This window comes from Cebidichthys violaceus, unplaced genomic scaffold (assembly GCF_023349555.1).
Source record: "Cebidichthys violaceus isolate CVI_PGR_0920_01 unplaced genomic scaffold, fCebVio1.0.p SCAF_5, whole genome shotgun sequence".
Taxonomy (NCBI): domain Eukaryota; kingdom Metazoa; phylum Chordata; class Actinopteri; order Perciformes; family Stichaeidae; genus Cebidichthys; species Cebidichthys violaceus.
In genome coordinates this window covers 2,814,657-2,827,197 of record NW_027176705.1, presented here as the reverse complement: position 1 = coordinate 2,827,197, position 12,541 = coordinate 2,814,657, and the positions used below count along the sequence as shown (strand labels likewise).

General features: G+C 40.0%; 1 protein-coding gene across 1 annotated transcript in view; it reads left to right on the top strand.

Moving 5' to 3' along the window:
• Positions 1-12,541, top strand: part of LOC137887546 (potassium/sodium hyperpolarization-activated cyclic nucleotide-gated channel 2-like) — a 61,915-nt gene that overhangs the window by 35,529 nt on the left and 13,845 nt on the right. The window contains exons 4-5 of the mRNA XM_068730627.1: positions 1,353-1,571; positions 12,118-12,264. Coding sequence (XP_068586728.1) covers positions 1,353-1,571; positions 12,118-12,264 — 366 coding nt within the window. The remainder of the gene's footprint in view (positions 1-1,352; positions 1,572-12,117; positions 12,265-12,541) is intronic.

The window sequence follows — 12,541 nt, the reverse complement described above, 5'->3', positions numbered from 1 at the left end:
CGTAAACACATTGCAGGTGCAGAAATGAATAAAACCACAACAAAGAAATCTTGCAAAGCAATATGATAATTTGCTGTTTTTCCTTTTATATGTTTACATTTTCATACAAATATTTCCATTACTCTTACTCTTACTTACTTTACTTACTCCCATTAAAACGTGATAATGTAGTCTTTCATTTCTTAAATGTTTATACCTTCATCTCAGCAACTCTGGAATATGGACTCAAGTGATTTCATGCAGTTCTGACTAAATTACATCAAGGCATTTTCTGCTCCTCATGTTGTTACAGCTCAAAGACATGTTTCCAAAACTTCCAAAGAGGTTGCACTGGCTGCCTCCTCCGATTTCTACAGCCACAAACCACCCTTTGCATCTAGGAGTGCAGAGGCCCTGATATATGAGACACTCATAATGTACTCGGTTTAAAATCCCATGTGAGGGATGTAGCCTCTCATTAACATCAAAATGGAGATTGTTTTGTTTCCCACAGTAAACACTGTCTAATTATTTGTATTACGCAGAAGAATAGCTCTCAATGTGACGGAATAACAAATATATCTTTCTGAATTAATTCAAGCCTCGAGGGCAGGCACCTCTCTGATGGAAAGCTCCTCATGTTTGGCTCACATTACCTGCTAGACAAAGAGTTTGTATTGATTCAGTCACGGTTGGGTTGGCTTTGATTAGAATCATTAGGAGACATTTTTTGTCTTCTTTTACAGTAGCTGTCCCATTATCTTGTTGGGTCATCGTTCCTTACCTTTTCAGTAGGGCACGAATACAATTGCTATCTCTCTCAGCTTTTCCGCTGTGGAAATGAGTTTGAAAGCAATTTGGACATGTCACCCCCAGGAGAGAGTTGATATTGATTTGCCATAAACTACTACCGGGATCTAAAGGAAAAGGGGCAATTTATCTACAAATGAAAAAACTCAAAGAGAAATCACATTTTTTTTTAAATAGCTGACCTACTTTCTGTCATGCAAACCTCTAGTGTCTCACGCTTCATCCCTCCATTCTCGGGGCTCTGTTTCAGGCTTTTGCCCAAATGTCTGTGGCTTGCTCTAAATGTTTGCAGATTGAAAAATATGTTTTACCCTGCCAGCTGCTCTGTATTGAACCAAGGAAGTCTGAAGTGGACGTCTGCCATTAGTTTTGTCTTAAGTAATTGAATGTGTGCGTGTATGTGTGTGAGCTGTCAGGGTGCTCATTGACCTTTAATGTGCCATCAACACCATTGAGAGAGAGAGAGAGAGAGAGAGAGAGAGAGAGAGAGAGAGAGAGAGAGCAAGATGAAAAGATAAAGTGTTCTCACCCTAATCTCACCTCATCTCCTCTGTTTCATCCAGAATGACACGTGGGGACAGCAGTACTCCTACGCACTTTTCAAAGCTATGAGCCACATGCTGTGTATTGGGTATGGCATGTATCCCCCGGTGGGCATGACAGACGTGTGGCTGACCATCCTCAGCATGATTGTGGGTGCTACCTGCTACGCCATGTTTGTGGGCCACGCCACGGCGCTAATCCAATCCCTGGACTCATCTCGACGGCAGTACCAGGAGAAGGTGAGTCAAGATGACGTGTTGCTTACAGCTGTGTTGCCTTGATTTATTTTGAAGAGAGGACAGTGGTGGTAAGGCAGGATGTTGGATCGTACATGTCTTAAAGCTTTGTTTCATTTTGTCTTTCAATGCAGCAGTTCACCCCCATATTGATTTTCCTTGGTGTTTGTGCAACCACACAGACATCTAGGTGTTCCATTCTCACTTTTCCAAAATGGGAAAAACAAACATCATCAGTCCGCTGAAGCAGGGGTTTTCAGAGTCGGACATTGTGGAGACCCCTCATAGACAAAATGAGACAACTACCGTGTCTACTCCTAGGTCAACATTTTTTTGGATAAAAACAACATAAAAATGTACACATCCTATAATGCTTTTAGAGAAGTAAAGAAGAAGTATAACGTTGACATATAGAAGGTCATTTAGCTGTGAGCTATACAGCTCCAATCTTTTTCCAGCCTATATTTGTTTAGCCTATATTTACAATAAAAAATAGGGATGATTCCCATGGTGTGTTCTGGGAAGGTGCACTTCATATAAAAATATGTGTATCATGTTTAGATTTGACTGAGTTTTGACTGTGAGGAAGATAATTAGTTTTGAAGCAAATTGCAGCAATACGGTGTAAAGGATTTTAGCTTTATTGCCTTTCACCTCACGCAGTACAGTGTTTTTGTCTCAGTTGACATCTCTCACTTTCACAGAAGGAACACTTAATTTCGAAATACATGGACTTCTTAGATCAGCAACAAACACAGAAAGCACTAATGCTAGATATTAGGGCATACTGAGCAAGGTGTCCACACCTCTGCTCCTGCAACCAAACTTTTTATCTACGGCTGGACGGGTTTTTGCAGTGGTTCTTAGTGACCAGAACCCCACCCTCCCCAGTTCAGGGAAAGGAAAACCCCTGTCTGTGAAGGCCAAGCCGTGTTCCACAGTGCCGTGCCCTCTGTTTGCGCAGCGTGGGCGATAATGAGCTGAGCTGCCTATACTGTCTGTGGCGATGAGAAGACCAGAGAGGACGACTTCCACGGAATGGAGGCAGAGGCTCCAGAGACCCCACCCAAATGAAAGAGGGAGAGTGTGAGTGAAAGAGGGCAGAGAAAAAGATTAGCTGACATGATAGTTGTGTGTTACTACATCTTCAAAAGTAGAAAAAGGGTACAGGATAAATTAACACCTCACTAATCTTGGGGTGAGTAACAAAGAAATTAGTTTTCAACCAGATTCTAACCAGCTAAAAAGGTGAAAAATCCAAAAAGTAAAACACGTGACTAGGTACATGACTAATCCGGCTGATCTGAGTAGCTGTTTAATGAAAGGGGAGCAAACCATCTCCCCGCTCAGCACTCTCCACGCGTCTGCTGCTCTGCTTTAGAGATGCCTTGCTGCCAAGTAGACTGAACAGCTGGCCTGTCTCAGCACTAGTCAGCATGTGGTACCAAAGCCATTTGCAGCCGTTTCTGGGATCACCCCCTAAGGCGCCTCAAGAATCCCCCAGTGAGCTAAAAAGGCTCCACTGTGCTCGCACAGCTTCCCACGGTGCCTGCCTGCAGAAAGGTTATTACTACAGACTGCAATTAATTTTTAAGAGTGAAAATTCTCTCCTTTATCTTTCCACATGCCTCAGTGATAAGGCGCTCTCTGGGTGCACTCTCACTACGTGAGCATCTGGCTGTGGAAGCCCGGATAGTAGTCTTTTCTACTATACTGTACTAATGCCCCTCCTCCTCCCTGCTTATCAGGGTTAGTTCCTTCAAAGACATAAACCTTTTTGTCGTTGGCCCTTGCATCGGTTGTGTGACAATGGGATCTGCTTCTCGGAGATTTCACTCTGCTTTTCGTGTCAGACTAATACCATAATCCGTGCACTCAAGAAGTGGACAATCCATTGGTCAATCCCTGGCGTTTTAAGAAGGCAGGTGGCTATTTTCATTGGACGGCCATGACAGGAGCAGCTGTTCCTCTTCACTCGGAGATAAATCTGCCAGACACCAACAACACAGCAGCCATCATGCACAAAGTTATTATACACACCTGTGATTTTACGCTGTCTCATTAGTTAAACTGAGATGCAGAGGCGCTTTGTAACATCTCAAATAGCCATCTCTTTAAGCAAATGGTCATCTCTTAAAGCAGCCTAAGATGTGATGGCATTTGTACTTTGCAGGTTGGCCTACTGTTATTAGACCATTCAAAAACCATACACAATATCTGAATGGTAGTATGATTACCATGACAATACAATAAGACACATGATGATAACAAACAGTGATACAAATCCACAGCAGCAAATACCAGGTATACAACTTTAAAAAGAATGCCACATATTGGGTGAAATGAATGATGTATCAAGGCACTCTGCATAACAAAAAAACATGAATCTGCTTTGAAATACCAAATAGAGACACTCTTCAAAGAAAAAAAATCTTTAGATATTTCCATAATGTATGGTGGATACTTTAAATAATGATATATATATATATATATATATATATATATATATATATATATATATATATATATATATATATGTTTATATTAATCTGTGTTCTCTTGTCAGGGCATTATTATGACTGTTATCGAACTCACAAACTCAGTCTCAGAGTGGGTACAGTACAAGGACACTGAGAGGCTTTAATTCTCATCAAAAGCAGTATGTATTTGCAACACATTATATGAAACGGGTTTGCACAAAGTGATTGTTTTTGTTTGTCATGAAAATTAAGAGGAAAAAACTTTCAAATCTCAAAAGCATGTTAAACTAAAGCTCTGCCATAAAATTTATTTTTCATCTTGGTCCCACTGCCTTTGATTGTTTCTGAACAACATCGTAGTGTTCAGACATTTTCAGTACTTTTTTTGGCTTGCTGACTCAACACATGTATAGCTGATGTGGCAGATTACAGACCGTGAAATATGAGGAATTAGACACTTTGACTCATTAGTTAATGCTGGTCTCTTTTCCATTGGCAAGCTGAGATGGATCTCTGTAGTTTGCAGTTTGGAGTTTTTGTGTTGGGAAGCCAAATATGCCCATGTTGATATTCCAAAGGCGCTGTCAGCAACATTACAAAACTGCATAATTTGCATACACTTTGTGAAGTAGCATGAATTGTGACTTATCTGCAATGTAGACGCTATGCAGCCCCATAAATCACTGGCATGTGTTTTGATAGTTGTGCTTATTACACAGTAATTACAAACTTCAAAAGTGGTTGGCACAATTGATAAACATGAACATTAGCTACCATGGAGCTGTATTACAGTTGCCTTATGAATGGCATTTGACCTGTGCCAGCAAACAGTTAACAGCCTGCATGGGCAACAGTGCAAATTACTTTCACAGTGGTATGGTAGATACTGATTTCTGTTTAGTTAGTAAAATAACTCATAAAGCAGATCAACGTTGAGCCGTGCAGCACCACCCATTGTCACATTAAAATGCCTCACACTGGTTTGATTTCACACCGGCTCTGTATTTATACACTGTAAATGAGCTGCAAAAAGTAGAATATGGAGCTCTCGCACACTCAGATGTGTGTCAGCCGTGAAGTTGGCATGCAGAGGTAATGTCCAAGTAACGGTTACATTTAAATATAACCCCCCTTCTAAGGGAATTTTATGAAGAAAATCAGTCTATTAAGGAATCTCAGAAGAGTACAGATGGGAAATAGGGAAGTAGGGAGAAAAAAAGAAGCTCTGCCCTCGAAGATGGTGGAAATTATCATCAGAAAGCCTGGGTATAATCTTTTCTGAATAGAATTATATTACAATGTGGCACCATGTGATAAATGCCCAGGCTGTGAGAAGCTAGCAAGCAGACTTAAATGAGCTCTTAAATAGGAATCAGGCAGCCTGTTCACTGTTACACAAAGTAGAGATTCCAACAATCACACTAAATACTAGGGTTTGAAATGTGGCTCACACTGAGATGAGAAATTGCTTTATTAGATTCATCTTCACTATGCCCGTCTTTTGCTGTGTATAAACACAGGACTGTTGGTGCAGAATATTGAAGTAGGTGCATTTTCCACCTGTTTGCAACTCAATTTGTTGCAGATGTATCTGACTGCATGGGTTAGGTTGGGGCCATATCAGATGTGAATGGAATAGAGACAGACTGAAGCTGGACATGGTATTAGATTTTCCGAAGCTCTCCTTTTTCTACTCAGTGACTCCCATGTGCTAGAGGTGCTGAGTGCTCTAGCCATAGTATTTTAGTTACATTTTAAAGTACACGCTGTAGTATTGTTCTTTAAAGTCTGTACTCTTTGCTAGTTACGTTGAGTTCAATGACAATAAACAAATAAAGCAGCAAATATGTCATCCAAAAAATAAGCATGTGTTGTTATATAAATATGTAAAATTGACTAAGTGGTTATTTTTCAAATTGTTTAAGCATTTAATATATTTTAGTTTTTTTTTTAGAATTACACTGTAATACACAATAGTACAATACTTTAGTTTTTAGCATGTTATAGTAGTTCAGACTCCTGTAGCATTATAATACCCCAGTAATAGTATTATTCAATAAACTATTAGGGTCTCTCATCCCTACCAGCAAGCAGTTAGTTTAAAACATAGCGAGCTAGAATGGGTGAAGCATCTGCCAAATTCCCCCAAGGATTCCTCCCTCTTGTCTCAGACATGTTTAGAGCCATTATCACACAAAGAGAATTACATCTCTCCAGATTGGGGGCACAAGATGGCTGCGCATGTGACTGTGCATACAGGATATGCCTGCCACTCCAGCTCTCTGTAAGCCGCTGCTTATCTGTCACTACGGCCCTCTACAGTGGAAATGCATAGAGAGATGGGGATAGAGACACCAAACAAAAGAGATAATCTCATTCATTTGTAGGTGACTTGTGATTCATTTTGTCTTACTTTGACAAACCCTCTGATCCTTTTGAGCATTTCTCCTCTTATGTTTTTAATAGTATATTATTAATAATATTAAGCGTGGGATAACTGAGTAATGTTCTGTTTGTTGTTGGTAGTTAGAGATGAAATCAGGGATGCCCAGGAGGGACTATGAGCTGCATGTTGTGGCATGCCAGTCCCAAATGGCTTTAAAAGGAAATGGCAATGGGGTGCTGCAGCCCCTCCCCTTTAAGTCTCTAATTAACACATGGCAATTAAACACAGCTCTTTGGGGAATAGTTAATAAGAGGCCCAAAGCTGATTATTTGTGGGTGAAGAGGCTCTAGAGATCTTTTGTTCCCCCACTTCAATCCCCCAATCAAGACCTTTGGAAATACAGTAAATAGTCATCAGAGGGGGACTATATTTGCACTTATATATTTGTACCTTTCTTTCCAAGAGTGGTAGGAATGTATTAATGCTGGCAGGGAACTAGTAAAACATGCAATGCCAGTGTTTCCTTATTCAAGCTAATTTACTCACTCATGTCTGTGTTGATTATTTTCAAAGGCCTTTAAAACCCCAGTTTAGAAGAGGATGTATTTCATCCAACAATAGCAATAACTTTCTGTGGCCTTGTAGAGGTTAAGTCATACTTTACCCATACAATCAGCCCAAGGATACAGCTGTCAACATGTTGAGGAGCTTAAGTCTGATTCTGCCTTACAGTGAGAGACGTTCTCATTAGTCTGGACCTGACTGATGACATTAATCTAAACCCTGTTACATTCCCTTTTCCTCCCTGTCTGCCACACAACTTTCACTGCTGAGTCCAGGACTGTTGACATGCCCTAGAAGTAATATATATTGTATAACCAAAACCAATTCAAAAGTGCAGCCAATGTCAGTATTCTCTATATTTAATATGATGGTAAATGATTGCTTTCTGCAGCATCTGCAGTATTCATGTCAAGGTTGTCATTTCAACAGACGTAAAGCATTTCATTAGATATGCAGTAGCAACATGGTGTTTGTGAAGAGCAAGGGAATATCCTTGCTTAACTAGTCTAGGATGCAACACCCTCTTAACTAACTTTGGCCTAATTACATCACAAAACAATACAGCACAAAATAATCAATACATGGTACATACTTACTTCCTTGCCTATGTCTTGGCAGTCTTGGTTAGCCTACATATGGATTGCTGATGTTGGGTATGTGGCTGGCCATTCCCACGCGTGCTTTTTCTAGTGATCTTCAGGTGAAAATCAAGATGTGCTCTGAGGCCTCTAGAAGAGCATATAGTGCATTTTTGCCATAATGAAGAAGCTTTTATTGCAGACTTTATACAATGAAATAAAGAGTCGACAGCCATACTACTGTAGCAGCTCTGTGAGGCTATACTTAGGCACAGAGGTGATTTAATCTAATTGCTATGTTCACAATGTCAGTGCTAACATGCTGATGTTAAGCAGGTATAGTATTTATCATGTTCTCTTAGTTCTCTTATTTACATGCTAACATTTGCTACTTAGCGCTGAACACAAAATTAGGTTCAGTATCAGGATTGGTCCCAACCTTTTCATTGCAATCAATCTAATAGTTAGGAAGACATTGACACCAAAAACGGTAAATGTGAACCTCATTTTACAGGAAAAGTCAGGCGATCACCCGAGTTATTAGGCTTCATCTTCTGGGCACCTTGAATCTCTGTATGAAATGTAATGGCAATGCACCCAATAGTTTAGACATTTCAGTCAGTGATGTGATATGTACAGGTGGTGGCTGTCATTTTATGAAACCACCTGTCTCCTATTAGCTTGATCCTTACTACAATAAATGGCTTCTCATGCACATTCCCATGCGCACGACTAAGCTGTCCTACACATACAAAGCAGGTGGAGCATTCGCTATAAAGTGGTTTAGTATTTTTTTTCTGTTGCCCTTTTTTTCTGCATACATTTGTGGGTTCAAATATCAAAGACTTCAGTTAGCCTTATTGTATGACCCATACCTTTTTGACCATGCAACACAAGGTTATAGAGTAGGAGACAGAACAGTGGAGAAAAATAAATGTTTAGAAAGTATAATTAAGTGGCTGACATCTCTATTGGGAAATTAATTATTCATATTTATTTTGGAAACATTTGCATCTGTTTGGAGAGCTGCATGCGAGAAAAGGGAATAGGGGGAAAAATAAATAGCATGATATAGGAGTTGAGGGACAGAAAGAAAGAGAAAATGAATGGGAAACCGAAGAATGGCCAAGTGGAGAGAGATCAAAACTAAGAAAGGGAGAGAAAGGATTTGTGAAATGAAATAGCATGAAGATGCAATTCTGTATAGCTCAGTGGGCCGAGTATGCTTCTTCCGTAATATTGCCAAGACTGGAAGCTAATAGGCTCAACCCCCACCATTGTAACTTTTTCCTGCCTTCCAGTCTTGTTATCACGTGAGGTTGCCCTTATTGCCCGGCAAGTGGATTCTCTGTTGACTGAGTTTTGGAGTTGCTTGTAAGCAAATTTTAGTTAGTTTGGACAAAGCCAGACTAGCTGTTTCCCCCTTTGGTAATCTAACGGTCTGCTCGTGGATACTATACAGATATGAAAGGGGTATGTATCTTTTAATCTAACCATTTAGCGTATAATCTCAAATGTCAAACTAAAGCAAGACAGAAAGAAAGAGAGAATCAATCCTGTGGATCTCATCAGCTATTAATCAGCCTGAACCCCTTGTTTTTCATAGTGCAGGAAGGGTGGCTGATGCTGGAATGGTTACCTCCATAATGCTGACTATGATTTGATTTAGCCAAGCAGGGGAGCAGGGGTCTTCCTGGTGACAGTGTGATGGCAGCTGTGCAGAAATAAGATATTTTTCTATCACAGGGGGTGTTATCAGCCCATAGCAGCATCAGGAGAGCGCCGTCCCACCACGGTCGGTGTCTTTACATCCCTGTCAGCTCCTCTTCTCAGACTCAGCAGTGATAAGTAAATATAAAATACCTTTGACTGAGCCATTGTATGTAGTGCAGTTGTACTCATCGCAATATAAAAGAAAAAAAGACATTATCTTGCATTTGTTCACTTGCCTAATGCCCTTTCATGCTGGGAGAATCAAATTGTAAAATGCTGCAAAGCTGAGGATAAATGTTTTTTTTGTTTTTTTCATGAATGTAAAAAAAGGAAAGACGTTCTGAAGGAGATGATAATCCACGCCTTTGAAACAGAGCGCCATGCTGTGGCATGTCTAATGCAAGAGACATTAAGACATTAGACAAGATGCAGAATGTGGGTTACACCTGTCATCTTCACCCTGGCGTCCCACACAGACGAGCCATCTTCGCTGCACTACTCTGCAGCCAATAGGACTGGAGTCTGTGATTGTTTTCTAGAGCTGTCTGTCTCTTGGAGTCAGGGAGTGAAAGTTCTTCTCTGTGCGATGATTCTATTTCATCATCAGATCAGTAAATGCTCAATTTTATGCCAAAGGGATTGTGTGGATAAAACCTCAAACCCTTACCCCCATCCATCTCTCCACATACGTACATGAGACAGGATATGTAAAAGTTCATTTCCACATCTTATTATTGCCTCTGCAAGTATTTGACTTTACACGGCATCGGCACATACAAATTGTCAAATCTTTCACTTGACGAGGTGAATGGATATTTTAGTAATATCAGATGAGTAATTTTTTTATGTTGGACATATAATATGATGGTTCAACTAATCTGCTTTATCTGCAGCATTTCTTGTTATAGGCTGTGTGTGCATGTGTTTTCATATACACATAATATTCCCTTGCACTTGCAGGTATATGTATAACTTAGTGTTTATGATTATCTTTGTATAAGGCATTACAAATCATAACAAGCTGGGGCATTAAAACACGTTATAGTAAACTGGTCACCAATGAGGGAGCTGTGTCATCTATACGCACAGACTAACTCCAGACTGTTTTCTTTGTCTGTGAGGGGCTCAAAAGGCACAGGTCAAACACAATTGAAATCTATCAAAATTTGGCAAAAATAGGGGTGACAATAGAGAATAATTGTGTTAAAAACACAGCAGGGTGTCGGTCGGTTGTTGGCCTCTGATCAGACTCATTCCAAAGCGTGGAATCTAACCCTCTTATATGTTTCTTTCCGAACTCTAATCACATCTCTTGATTTTCAGGAACCCTGACAGCTTTTCTGCTATCACAAAAAACAATCTGACTTGCATGAGACAGCTGCCCTCATTTACTGTGCTATATTTCCAAAAGAATGGCCTTTTGATGATCTCCTACAAGAAAAGTGGTGACTAGGGTAGTAGAGTGGAATAACAAAGAAGGAGACATCTGAGATCAGCCATGTCGTTGAGTGGTAAGGCTACTGGCACTGTGGAAATGGTGATCAAAGAGCACCTCCAGCATTGCCCTATGAATGGTTAAGTTCTTTTTCTCTCTCTTCTCTGTCACTGAGGGTCAAGGGTTCTACCTGGTATTATTCCTAAGGTGCTCTCAGTCTACTTTGATCTGCATCGCTGCTTCCTATACTGTAAAATAATGAAAGGCTGTCTAACACATTTTAATACTTTCATTTTGAACTACGAACATGAAGACTGGAGGGTGGAGACACATACATTCTTCTCTGTATGTCATACAGTGAATACACTGTTAATTGTTTTGGTATATGTGGTCTTTGAGGAGCCTTAGGGCTTTGTTTGTTACTAATTGCAACACATGTATAACACCTACAGAACCTATAGTAATTTTCTACATTTGTATGCTTTTTAACATAATATAAATATTAATATAAACATATTTCTATTTTTCTTAGTATTATTTAGTTGCAATGTGTGATTTTAAACATATCACATGCATATACACACAGAAACATCTAACTACACACACACACACGTACATAAGTACCTGGATTCACACACAGACAAACACCATCAATGTCTCTAGCGCGTTGTCCTAATGTACCTTTTTTTAATCTACAGTGCCTTGTATTCTCTGCTGTTTTCCTCTTCTTTCCCTAGTTTAAATGCATTATATGGATATGTAATCACTTCATACTTTTCATTTTTTCTCCCATTTTCTATTTTGTACTTTAATTTCCCAATACATGCCAAATTCAAGACACTATGGAATTCAACCACTTACACAATTTATTTATTATTAGATACTATATGTGGATGCAAATTATTTGAGTTCCGTGAATGAATGTTAAAATAATGTTGGAAATGACAACTCCAACTGAATATTGAAGTGACACATTTACCTAACTTTGAGATGGCAATCCGGACCCAGATTAGCCACAATAGTGAATGCTGTACTAGCTCCAGTAAATTGCCAGCATGACTTAACAGTCGACAATGATCACACCTCTCCAAATTCTCCAACATCTTAAGAGAAACAGTACGATAGTTAAAATGATATTCAATGTGCTTACAGCAAATATGTAGGTATTGCTTTCTGTCTTTTGAGAGAGACTGTAAGAGGCATGATCAAAGACTGGAAAGTCACTGTCTTGTTGAACGCAACTTGCAAGAGCCCCGATGGCCTGTATGTATCCGTCTCCATTTCCTTGTGTGTTGGACCTCAGTGCCAGCTGTTCCCTGTGGCTGTGCATCTGTGCTACAGCACTATGGCCTTTTGAGTAACCTAATTGTTGTGTGTCTTGGTGTCCCTGCAGTACAAACAGGTGGAGCAGTACATGTCCTTCCACAAGCTGCCAGCAGATATGAGGCAGAGAATCCACGACTACTACGAGCATCGTTACCAGGGCAAGATGTTCGATGAGGACAGCATCCTGGGAGAGCTGAACGAGCCGCTGCGAGAGGTGGGATGAGAGATCCTGTCTGGGGATCTTCTACACATGTGCTGCATTCAAAAGCTTGTGTACTGCTTAACATTCCCCTTCGTTTAGTTCAGCTTTTTTTTTCTTGTGGCCAAATCCCAACAAGAGTAAGACTGAGAGGAGCTCAGAAAAAGAAAAAAAAATGTTGGCACAGCTGACATTTTTGTGTTGTTACCCTAATATCTCTCTTGTTGTGACAGGCCAATGCCCTTTGTAAAGCACCAGCTCTTTTCTGCTGTTCTTGCTAACTGCTTTCTCT